Consider the following 12,294-nt stretch of genomic DNA (forward strand, 5'->3'; position numbering starts at 1 on the left):
CAGGGGGGGTTGAGGCTGTAAATGTAAATTTAGAGTAGCAGATCTAGACCCGCAGCAGAGCCAGCACAAGCTCGTCCATGGGGATGGAATGTGCGACGACATCGACGATGTTGCCTGCTATACGGCCGACTGTACCTTCACCTTCATCTTCGTCAACGACGCGCTCTTCGAGGGTCTCGGAGCACTTCGAGGCGATGGTTACAGCATCCGTAAGGTTTAGGGAGTGAACACCAATGACCACGTCACAGTGAGGTAGTAGACCCGACGTCAACGTGGCTTTGAGCAGCGCTTGGCACGCAGAGCTAGCACAAAACCCTTCAGTCTGGTTGAGGGACAGGTTCTCAAACGATAGTAGCGAGTAGTTGCTGTCGGTCTGGCACGTGGCGAAGTTTGGGTCCGATGCAACAGGCTCCAACACTGCGTAGATCGTATGAACAGAGCAGTTTTCAGCTTTAACCAGGATAGTCGACATGACCAGCAGTAAAGTTGTCAGATACAGCATAAGTGAAGTAGTTGAGGTGAGTCGAGCGGGTGAAACTGGACAATGAACACGATGTTGCCGCGATCAGAGAGATCTGGAGGAATCAGCGGTATTGTCATGAAGGCCAGAGCGTCCCACCCCACCCTAGATGACACGTGCTATTATGTTTGATTCCAAATGCAATGGGTTGATAGATAACCTTGCCTAGCTACCGTGTTATTCCCTGATCTCCCCTGCAACGCACAGAGCGATGAGGTCTTCAATCGCAGCGACCATCATCGTCATGGCTACAGTCTGCTGCACTGTAATGTCGACGTTCACTGTCCTCATGTACACGGACAGCAAGTTCGATGATTACGTTGGCCAAGTTCGTTTCGATTCCACCGATCGCTGTTACCCGCTGTGCACCGACAGCCTCGCTGTAGCTGCTTTTCTATGGGATGGAGAGCCTCGAGGGACGCAACTTGTGGTCTTTGAAGATATCGAGTGTCGAGGCAGATACGTCGCTGGAGACAAGAAATATGACGCCGAGTTCTCTGTCGTTGCGTCGGCTCGTAAAGTTCGGTCGTTCATCTTGTCAACTACTGGGAGTTTAACGCCAACACGGGGCATTGTCCACTCATGCGACGAGAAGAGCGACATTGTGTACAAAACGTTCAACGACACGGCATCGGTGATGTGACGAGGCATAAAAAAAATCTTCGCTTTCGTAGCCAGCACTCAGAAATAAAGACTGAAGTAAAAGGAAACATGTTCCGGTAGTTGTGCAGTGCCAGTAAGCGTGTGTGATAAAATGTACTTGAAGTAACTACACAGCACCGCGAGATCATTCTTAAACGTTAGATGCGGTGCTTTTACAATATTTCCGACTTGAGATTTGTATGGCACCAAGAGCTGATAATCGAGGACCGGGTCGCAGCCACAAGGATAAAAAGTCGAATCAAGAACTGACGATAATTACAGCCAATCTTTGCCCACTAGCAAGATGCAGTGCCACTGCATCTTGCTACAACCGAGGTATCATCCAATGTGGATTTGCATTACTCTTCATCGTCACTCACCATATCCACCAGCACTTTCATGAAGTTATCGGGATCGGAGAAGCTCGGCACTTGCCACCTAAGCGCATTTTCTGGCTGCAAGAGTTCACTGGTGTTGCAAAGACCGTCTTCCTCGAAACCCGCGAGCTCCGGACGCAGCAACAAGTCCATCTTGAACGATTTGTCCATGCTCCCGGTACTAGCCTGTGAGTTAGCCTCATTTCGTTCTTCGTCACTGTCGTCGTTGTCTCGAGCACTGGACGATACAGTGCTGCTAGAAGATCGACGTGGCTCGTATCTGAACGCGTGCATCAATTTCCGTAATTTGGCCGAATGCGCTTCGACTCGCTTGCTGGCTTTCGCTCGCGCCTCTGCCGCCACTTGCGACCGCGCCTTTTCGTCCTCCATCATGTTTTCCCACTCTTCTTCTCGAAGTCGTATCTGCAAAGCTCGTTCTGCTTCTCGCTGCCGCTTGAGTCGCTCTTTCTCGTCCGCGAGCTCAAGTTCTCGTCGCTTCTGTCGCGTTTGTGCAGTCTCCTCAAGCACAGCGGCGAGTTCCATCTCCAACGAAGCCTTCGTAGCCGCCAGACGAGCAACTTTAGAGCGATGAACAGCATTATGCTCTGCAACTTTTTCCAATTTCAAACGAACACGTTCACGTTTTTTGTACTTTTCAATGTAACGTTGCTTTACGTGCATCTCCAACGACATCTAACTCCCCCCAAAATGACAAAAAATGGGTAAGTTTCTCCGGAATTTCACACTAGAAAAGCTATCCCCTTACCTTTTCCCGAAGTTGAGCTTCTAGCGCAATCATGAATTCACTCGCGTGTTTCTCGGTCTCGTTCATATCGTTAGAATCGGCTGTCCAAACTGATTCCGTATCGTTAGAAAGCGTTGAACGTGCGGTTGATATCGTCGATATATTATGTCTGAAAGATCTCGCGCGTACTGCTTCAATCTTCACCATTTGCTCTTGCAGTCGACACGCAGCTTCTTGGCGCTCAAGTTCTCGTTCGCGTTCAAGCTGCAGCTTTTCCTGTTGAATACGCTTCGCTCGCTCTTGAGCCAGAGTTAGCGCCGCTGCGACCTTCTCAGCGTTTGCTAGAGCTGTAGCCTTGAGATCCGGTCGCTCTTCTTCCTGGTTATTAGAGCGTTTTTTCTTGCGTGAACGTTTGTGATGTTTCTGGTGTGGTGGACGTGGTTTCCGGTGTTTTTCAGGCGCTTCAGAAGTGGGTTGAGACGCCCGATCTTCGTCTCTGGTGCTTAGGGCTCTGCTGCTAAGAGAAGACGACGAGCGCCACGACACTAACTCGTCACTTGGGAGAATCCCATTGTCAGTTTTCGGTACTGTCGGTCTCGAGGGAATGGACGAGCTATTAGAGGATCCAGCTCCCGTGTTTTGGGGCTGAAGTGAGGTGAGAATCGCGTCGATATCATCTTGCCAGCTCCGAGACTGCGTCGGTTCTGTAGTAGTCTTATTCACTGATCGACGTCGACGGATCGAGTTCTTACGTCGTGGCTTGGAGACGGGATTCGAATTTGGAGACCCTCTATCGGTCAAATGCGATGGGATCCTGTGAACTGGAGGAGGGGGGTAGAAGTGAGGCAAAGAAGAACGCGTCGACGCGTGCACAACCTGAGTCAAAGTGTCCTGGATCTGAGCCTCCTGCTCTGCGAAGAAGCGTCCGATCTTCTCGATCAGGTCCGCCATTCTCAATCTGGTGTCTTAGTTTGGCTGGGGGGTTTGTCGTTTGACCACAACCCGTCGGTTCTCCTTCCATAGATAGAGCACACTGTCTTATGTCATTTGGCCACCAGCTGATCACTAATGGAGCCCCGTAACGCGTTGTTCCATCGCTCGTACTTCCTCCAAGATCTTCTTCTGGGCCACTAGCGTCTCCTGTGCTATCCGCAGCATCAAGTCCAGCTTGGACCTCGAGACGACCACATCTTCGCTTCCACTTTCCGTCCCGGACATGACGGAAGAGTACGTCTCGGCCGCTGATAAGTCCCCAGCCGAGACGCCTCCGTCCGTGCCTGTGTCGCCCATAATCGACGACGAATCCGACAGAATTGGCACAGAAGTGTCTGTCATCACTGCTCTCGAGTGCTCACTGCCCGAACTGGAGCCCAGAGCGTCGTACTCTAACGGGTCTCGTTGTTGTCCGTGTCGTACGTGCTCTAATTCGTCGATTAGCGCTCGGATCTCCATCTGCTCCTTGTGCTGCTTCTTCGTAAGTGCTCTACTCAACGAATCACCTTCTACTCAGCTTTTCTCACTCAATAAGTATCCAAAGTGCACTCGAGAACTTACCTTTGACGTCTAGAGCTATTTGCTCGGTTCTGTTTGGCCACTTCACTACGTCGATTGCGTACCATCTTGAGAAATGCCGTATAGTGGAGTCGGGGCTCGTTTAAATTGCCTCCTAGGTAGTAAAACTCGTCGTATCCTTGCTCGAGCAACTGTTCTGTCGTCGTCCGGTCTGGAATTTTGTTAAACTGCTTGGCGCAGAGTACATACTTTCTGAGTAGGATCAGCTGAATGCCTTTGCCGATTTTGTGGCGTTTCTGGGCGCCAGATCGATGCGACTGAGACTGCGAGGTGGCCTGGGAAGCGTCGTAATCGGCGGCGTCTTGCTCCGTCAATCTATGGTCATCTCCGCTGCTTTCTTGCAGAGAAGTAGAGGGGGCATGGAGGCGTAAGATCGTTTGGTCATCGGTGGATTCGTCGTCGCCGTCATGGCCAGGAGGCGGCAGCACGTCGACGTTTAGCATATTGGAAAGGTGGTGTCCACTGGCTACTTACGCGATCAGATTGTCTGAGTCTGAGGAAAACCTGATTCCAAGAATGTATTGAAGTAAGTTATATTGCGTCTTCTAGCGACAGAATGGGCGCACTAGCTCGCTATTGTTGCAGGTGCAGAGAGACGAACTAGAGGAAGTGAAACGTACGAGAGTGAACGCGAAGAGGAAGACGAGCAGGCGAGGCGTGGACATCATGGAAGGGGTAGATATGTCTGAAGGGGGAATAATAGGTAATGAAGCAGGCAGAGTGGGTGAGTGTGCTGGTAGAATCGAGGGGCAAAAAGAGAAAACGTTAAGCTGATGTGAAAAGCATGTGCGTTCCATTAACTGTGGGTGTTATAAAGGGGTTACGACTAGCTATGAGCGGCTAAATATTGTTACGTTAGCCTCCGCCTTGAAAGTGAGTTAGATACGACAAAAGAAGCGACAACGATTAACCTTGCATGAAGTTGAGAAGATATTTTGTGCTTTGCCGCTCTGCGAGATCAAAATCGTTTCGTCGCATTGTAAAGTGGATAGCTGTTTGACTAACGCCGTGTTGTACGTTGTAGCCCCTTTACCATGCAGCTTGGACGATTTATGTAGGCTATTGGCTGTATCAGATATGCTTGGTGTAGAGATGTAGCCAATCAGAGGCAGACTCAGTTTAACTTAGATTCAGTAAGCAACACAGAAAGACAGATGTAGGGCGGCCGTGGAACCTTCTAGAAGGTTCCATCCGCCTGAAATGCGGGGGCGGCACTTCTCGTTTCGCGCGCCCTCCCCCAAGCTAGCGTTTCCTGAAATACTGGTAGCACTTGTTGGTCCCAGCAGCCTGACCAGAAGGAGCCCATGCCAACAATCGCTCATCTACGCGCCGAGATCGATCGGCAGAGCCAAGCAATGACTGACCGCACAAAAGTGCCAAGCCATCTGCCCAAGCTCACGGGCAAGAGGGGGGAAGACGTCCGCGAATGGCTGTTCCAGATCGATAGCGCCTGCCGCATCAATAACATTCTAATTGAAGACACGAGCGCGCGTCTTCCTGGAATCGCCGGATCGTCAATGGAAAAGCCGGCATCCGGATGGTTCCTGCACTGGTCTTTGACAACTCGAGTGGAGGAGCACACGTGGGGGATTTTCCGTGAGCGTGTGCTCCAACACTTTGAGGCGTCGAACTACCAGTCTGTCCTGCGTGAGAAGCTTCAGCGCCTCAAGCAGACAACGGACATCGAGACCTACAGCGGCGAGTATTCAGCCTTGATCTTCAGAGTTGAAGGAATGAGCGTGCTTAACCCAGTACTGTACTACGCGAACGGTCTCAAGCCGCGCACGCGTAGCTACGTCAAGCTCGTGAATTTAGAGATCCTGAGCGACGCAATGGGCCTTGTTGTCAAGTACGAGGTGACACACTTCGTCTACAAGTCGCGCGAACGTCACACTCGCCAAGACAAGCGGAAGTCGTCCACTGATCAAGCGCCGAGTCACGACAAGTCGTTCAAGGGACAAGCGCTCCGTGGTAAAGGGCGTTTCAAGCCGAAGACTAACTCGAAACGAGCCGAAGGTCGTACATGTTTCTAGGCAAGAAACCTGGCCACATCAAGACCAGCTGCTTCCTTTGGAAGAAGGAGAAAGAGAAGCAGGGAAACGGGCAGCCACGTCAGTGAATGAGGGTCCTGTCGTGGGGGAGAACATAGCCGGATCAGTTAAGTTTGAGAATGTCAGCCTTAGCGTTCTGTGCTAAAACTCTCTCGTCTACAAGTCGCATCCACTGTTCTCAGTCGAGGGGGAAATCATCGTTAGTGGTGCAACCATTTCGACCCAAAGGATGTTGTTAGACTGTGGAGCAACCACAATCTACGTGTCCAGACAATGGGTCGAGAAACATCGACGCAAGGCCACGAAGCTCAATGATAAGAACATTCGTGTGAAACTTGGAGACGACCAGATTGTCAAGACGGAACTGGAGGTCCTTCCCCTCGAAATCATAGTGTCTGAGCTGGGCGAGGCATACACTTGTATCGCTGTCGTCTACGCCATACCTGACGAATTTGACTGCATCCTTGGAATTCCATTCATCGAGGATACGCAGCCGCGGATCGACTGGAGAGGTCGATGTATCGAAGGACCGCAAGTGAAGACTCTGCATTAGAAGCGAACAGAAGAGACCAGTGGACCGATCGAGGAAGGCGGACCGGTGATTGCCTCCGGGCTTCGGAGATCTGCCGAGGCGAAAGACCGATCGGCGAAAAGACCCGATTCCCGTCGAGGTGCCGCGCTGGAAACGGATGTGAAGTCCGCGGTTGAAACTGTTTGCGACGCAACGCAGAAAGAGAGCCCAAGAGCTGTTTGCGAACAATTTTAGGAGACGCGTCAGCCGGCAAGGGTTCGGCGGTGAAGGACAACTTGGAATTGTTCAAACGCCAGAACCAACATAAAGTCAGGTTCATTGATCGACTTGGTCTTGATTCTCAGGAACTTTCGTAGTTTCTTGCGAGTGATGAACTTCGTCTGGACACCAGCCTCGTCAACGACACCCATCGTGAACATATTTTCCACGACATTGCCTCTGCCCCCGGTACTGCTGCTATCTCCAGCCTCTCTTTCAGTATGGCTTTTTTTACAGTAAAGGCTTCAAAGAAGCGTTCCAGATTCGCAACACTCCCGATGAATTCATGAAGAATATTGGGAAGCATGATGCCGTTGTCCAACGGAACACTTTGGCGCTGGAGCGTCTTCCAGAACGCCGTGACGTCCTCGCGAGACACGCCAAACGCAATCGCCTCGGGACGAGTTTTCTCATACTCATCCCACATCTCCATGGTAACCAGATTGGGCCGACCAAGATGGTACAGCGCGCAGCGGAACGCATCCATGAAACACGTGCCAGCTTCGGACGCACTAGCATGAACACCGTACCACCCCGTGAAGGTTATCTCAGAACTAGAAGCCTCCCATTCGTCGACATTTTGCATCATGTACCGCGTCGATTCCTTGTCCAGCAACTCTATCCAGACCCAGCTCATCTGCAGCGGACGACCCTTCCACTGAACAAGATAGCAGCGGTACGGAGATACACCTTCGACATCAAGCAAGCGTGTAATCCCAGCCGAGTTCGCAAAGTACCAAGGAGCATCCGGATTGTAGTGGCTGCGATGGTTCGTGGCTGGATGTCTCTCCAAAGCTTTGGGAAGAAGAATGGGATGCCAGTCCGACGTCTCATCGCCACAACGAAGCCGAGCGCGCTTCGATCGTTGGGTGCCCTCCTCATCTTCGTCGTTAAACAATCCCACCTCTTGAAGAGGAACATCCTCAGCAGATACGATATCATCGCCAGCATCATCATCCGCGACATCACCAACAACACCATCTCCACACAACCCTTCGATCGTGACCTCGTAGATGAGTTGCTGGAGCACGGTGGGCGGCGACGACGCATAGGCATCGTGAGGTGTAATTGAAGAGGAACCAACAGGAGACGTAACCGAACGGGGATGCACAAGACTTGAGTTAGGAGCTTCGGGAGCAGCGTTGCTTGGGGGTGGAGCCACAGGAGCCCGTACATGCGACGAGGGAGCGACAGGAGTCCGTACAGGCTACGATGGGACCACAGGAGCCCGTACAGGTGACGGCGGAGCTACAGCACCAGCAGGAGCATCGACCATGGCAGCCGGAACAGCAGGGACTGCAGCAGGAGCAGGCGGCGGCGTCGGCGAGCGAGGCGAGGGAGCGGCGGAAGCCGGGCTAGCAGCAGCAGCAGCAGACGCAGGAGGCACGGCCATCCCCCGGGACGGACCCATCCAAGCCCCAAGTAAACAGGCCCGCACAAGGAAGGGGTGGGTAAACTCGGGGTCGGACTAATCCGACGGGAAACGGCACCTCTGGCCTACCACGCAATTTCGGAAATGGCAAGACTGAGGTGACGCGCACGGCAGAGAGAGGGTGGGTGTATCAGATATGATAGGTGTAGAGTTGTAGCCAACCAGAGGCAGGCTCATTTTAGCTTAGATTTAGTAAGAAATACAGAAAGGCAGATGTAGGGTGACCGTGGAACCTTCTAGAAGGTTCCAGCCGCCTGAGCTGCGGGGGCGGCACCTCTCACTTCGCGCGCCCTCCCCCAAGCTAGTGTCTCCTGAAATAGAGACCCTTGCATGCTGTGCTGGTACAGAGCGATTTGGACTTGAGAAGCGTCTGACACTTCGCGTGTTTAGCGTTGCCTTTCAACGGACTGAGGGCTGCCAGCAGCTTCAAGCGGTTGCACGCTGCCGCCTCGCTGAGAGTCGAGCAACTTACCGTGACCACTAGCAAGACGATGACAAGTTGAGAGAGGAATGACGCCATGGTTGGTGTGCGAAAGTCGTCGGAAACTTGTCGGAAAAATGACCATCCTGTTCTGAGTTAAAGATGGAGCCAGTGCAGACTGCATTGACAACTTCCCATTGAGTGCACCATAAATGTTCTTGCGTGAACAGTTTTTTTAGCTCAAATAACTAACTCGCACCAGATTCTTCGCATGGGTCGAAAAAAACTGCAATCATTTTTTTATTGGGGTTTTCAGTACAAACCTTTATTATTGGGCCGGCTAAAATTTAAAATTGACCCCAACTACCAAATAAAAAGCGCGTATTCTATTGTGAGAAGTGTCCAAATATAGTTTGCATGTTTGATTTTTTTTGAAAGCCTTTTATATGCCAAATAGCGTTACCGGTATCCTAATGAAAGGACCAATTAGACGGACAGGACGAGCAACTGTGTGCTCAACCCCAGTTACCCGTGATGGCAACCCAAAACGTACCTCATGCAACTTCTTCTATATATTATATTGACTCTGTTTATTCCCATAAAATTTAAAAGCCAATTAATAATGGCCCAAAATTTTGGCGTGTCCTATGAAGACCAGATCTGCAGGCAACTACATGTAATATCATTTAGCAACAAACAGCAGACCTCGTATGTGACGACCGAAGAAACTCGTTTTCTGGTCCGGTAGATTCAGCAAAGCACCGCAAGGATAATGACTGGAGTGATCGGGTGAGTGATTACGCTGAGAAGGTGATTTCTTTTAGGGAAAAGCAGACTGGTTGTGGTGAGTCGCGTCGGTTCGGTGTCGATACCTTGTGTGAATTTTATATGTGACGCGAAAACGGGCAAATTGTCAGATGCAGGTTTGCATGTTAGCTATCTCGAAACAAGGAATCGAGGGAATCTGTATCCGATTGGGTGATATTATTATCTTATTGTAATGGGTTGTTGGTAGTACTATGGAATGTATAGTATTGTAATTAATAAAGAGGCAGATGTAGGACAGCTGTGGAAGCTTCTAGAAGCCTCCATCCGTCTGAACTGCGGGGGCGGCACTTTTCTTTTGGCGCGCTCTCCCCCAAGCTCCCCTGACTTCGATAAACTGGTAGCACTTGTTGGTCCCAGCAACCTGACAACAAAGAGCCCATGCCGACGAACGCGCAGCTTTAAGCCGAGATCGACCGGCTGAATCAAGCGATGGCGGAACGCACACGAGTGCCAAGCAACCTGCCCAAGCTCACCGGCAAGAGGGGGGAAGACGTGCGCGAATGGCTGTTCAAGGTCGAGAACGCCTGCCGCATTAACGGAATCGCAATCGACAACGCGAACCCACGAATACCAGGAATCGCCGGGTCGGCGATGGAGAAACCGGCTTCGGGGTGGTTCCTGCACTGGGCTTCGACGACGCGAGTGGAAGAGCACACGTGGGGGATTTTCCGTGAGCATGTGCTCCAACACTTCGAGGCGTCGAACTACCAGTCAGTGCTACGAGATAAGCTCCAGCGTCTGAAGCAGACAGCGGATATCGAGACGTACAACGGTGAATACTCAGCCCTCATCTTTTGAGTCGAAGGCATGAGCGTGCTTGACCAAGTCCTGTTCTACGCAAACGGTCTCAAGCCTCGCACGCGAAGCTACGTGAAGCTCGAGAATCCTGAGACACTGAGTAACGCCATGGACTTAGCTGTCAAGTTTGAGGTGACTCACTTTGTGGAGGACGCTAGTGAGCGCAAGGTTCGTCATGAGAAGACGAAGACCTCTAATGAGCAACCTCAAGACAACAAGAAAACGTTCAAAGGAAAACCATTCCGAGGAAAGGGACGGTTTAAGCCGAGCTCGAATTTGAAGAGCAAGGAGACTCGTACCTGCCACTTCTGCAACAAACCTGGCCACATCAAAGCCAACTGCTTTGCGTGGAAGAAGGAGCAAGAAAAGCAGGGAAACGAGAAGCCACGACAGTGAAAGAGGGTCCTGTCGTGGAAGAGAAAGTAACCGGAGCAGTTAAATTTGATAATGTCAGCCTTAATGTTCTGTGTGAAAACCCTCTAGTCTACAAGTCACGTCCACTGTTCGCCGTCGGCGGTGAAATCAGTGTGGCTGGCAAGATGAAGAAAACATCGAAAATGCTTCTAGACTGTGGTGCAACCACGATCTACGTGTCGAAGCGGTGGGTAGAAGAACACCAGCTGAAGACAACGAAGTTCAGTGACAAGAACATTCGAGTCAAGCTAGGAGACAATCAGATTGTGGAGGCCCAGCTAGAGGTGCTACCTCTACGTATCCTTGTCGCCGGAATCGACGAGGCGTATGAATGCGTCGCAGTTGTCTACGCGATACCTAAAGAGTTGACTGCATCCTTGGAATACCTTTCTTTGAGGACATGCAACCACAGATCGACTGGAGACGTCGACGAATCGAAGGAGCAATATAGAAAACTTTGCGCTGGGAACGAGCGGGTGAAACCTGTGGGCCAATCGAGGAAGGTGGACCGGTGATTGCCTCCGGGCTTCGGAGATCTGTCGGGGCGAAAGGCCTGTCGGCGAAAAGACCCGATTCCTGTCGAGGTGCCGCGCTGGAAACGGGTGTGAAGTCCGCGGTCAATCCCGTTCACGACTCAGAGCAGAGTGAGACCCCACGAGTTGCTTGCGAGCGACTGGAAGACGCGTCAGCTGGCAAGGGTTCAGCAGACGAAGACGAGAGGAAGTCGTCGAGACGCGACGGTACTGCTGCTGGGAGCAGCGATACCAGGGGAAGAGATTCCGTCGTGGAAAAGATGTTCACGATGGGAATCACAGATGAAGCTGATATACAAACCAAGTTCATCACGAGAAAGAAACTGCGAAAGCTCCTGAGAATCAAGACCAAGTCGATCGAAGAACCAGACTTTATGTTGGTTCTGACGAACGAAATGATCAAAAACGTCGCTCGATCCTTGGAGCGGCGAGACCAACCCGACAATGTCGGAACTGCAAAAGCTCAACGTTATCTGGAGACAGACTGGCAAAGTTTCCAGGCAAACCCTGCCTTTGACTTGCTGACGAAGTACAAGGACACGGTGCTCCAACCTGAACTCCCTGAAGGTCTTCCGGAGAAGCATGAGATCGAGCACAGGATCGAGGTGAAAGATCCCAACCTTGCGATGTACCGGCAACAGTGGCGACAGTCACCTGAGCAGCAACGTGAGATCGTGCTCTGGGTCATAGACATGGTGAAGAAGAAACTTATCCGACCAAGCATCAGCCCACACGCGGCGTCAACCTTCTGCGTCCGGAAACCAGTTGGGTGGCGGATTGTTCACGATTATCGGTACTTGAACTCTAATACGATGCGGCAGAGCATACCGATGACAAGGAAAGAAGACATACTGGACGTAATGGCCGGAGGGTACTGGTTTTCAACGATGGACTTGATGTCCGCGTAGTATCAAGTTCGAATGCGTGCCGAAGGTTTCAAGTTCACAGCATTCCAGGCGCCCAACGGACTCTGGGAGTACCTGGTACTGCCAATGGGAGTCTGCAACGCGCCAGCGACGATGCATCGATTGACGTCGAAACTCTTTCGCGATCTGGAGAACACGAAGTCGTTCTACGACGACATCTACATCTTCACGAAGACACAGAAGATTGAAGATCACTTGGAAGCTCTCCGCAAATCATTGGACATCTTGCGAGACAACAAGTTATA

The 12,294-nt window shown here is 51.4% G+C and overlaps 3 protein-coding genes across 3 annotated transcripts; 1 reads left to right on the forward strand and 2 right to left on the reverse strand.

The window, feature by feature from the left end:
• Positions 1-43: 43 nt before the first annotated feature.
• Positions 44-502, reverse strand: PITG_08143 (elicitin-like protein; the record flags this gene model as incomplete). Its single annotated transcript, XM_002904266.1, has 1 exon — positions 44-502. One exon carries the CDS (start codon positions 500-502, stop codon positions 44-46), a length of 459 nt encoding a protein of 152 aa, XP_002904312.1.
• Positions 503-809: 307 nt separating this feature from the next.
• Positions 810-1,163, forward strand: PITG_08144 (uncharacterized protein; the record flags this gene model as incomplete). The annotated part of the gene is made up of 1 exon (XM_002904267.1): positions 810-1,163. One exon carries the CDS (start codon positions 810-812, stop codon positions 1,161-1,163), a length of 354 nt encoding a protein of 117 aa, XP_002904313.1.
• A 358-nt stretch (positions 1,164-1,521) lies between these two features.
• Positions 1,522-4,320, reverse strand: PITG_08145 (uncharacterized protein; the record flags this gene model as incomplete). The annotated part of the gene is made up of 4 exons (XM_002904268.1): positions 1,522-2,094; positions 2,474-2,929; positions 3,389-3,767; positions 3,839-4,320. The coding sequence occupies 4 exons, from the start codon at positions 4,297-4,299 to the stop codon at positions 1,522-1,524; spliced, it is 1,869 nt and encodes a 622-aa protein (XP_002904314.1).
• Positions 4,321-12,294: the final 7,974 nt, after the last annotated feature.

The sequence above is a fragment of the Phytophthora infestans genome, genomic scaffold, assembly GCF_000142945.1.
Source record: "Phytophthora infestans T30-4 supercont1.12 genomic scaffold, whole genome shotgun sequence".
NCBI lineage: Eukaryota > Oomycota > Peronosporomycetes > Peronosporales > Peronosporaceae > Phytophthora > Phytophthora infestans.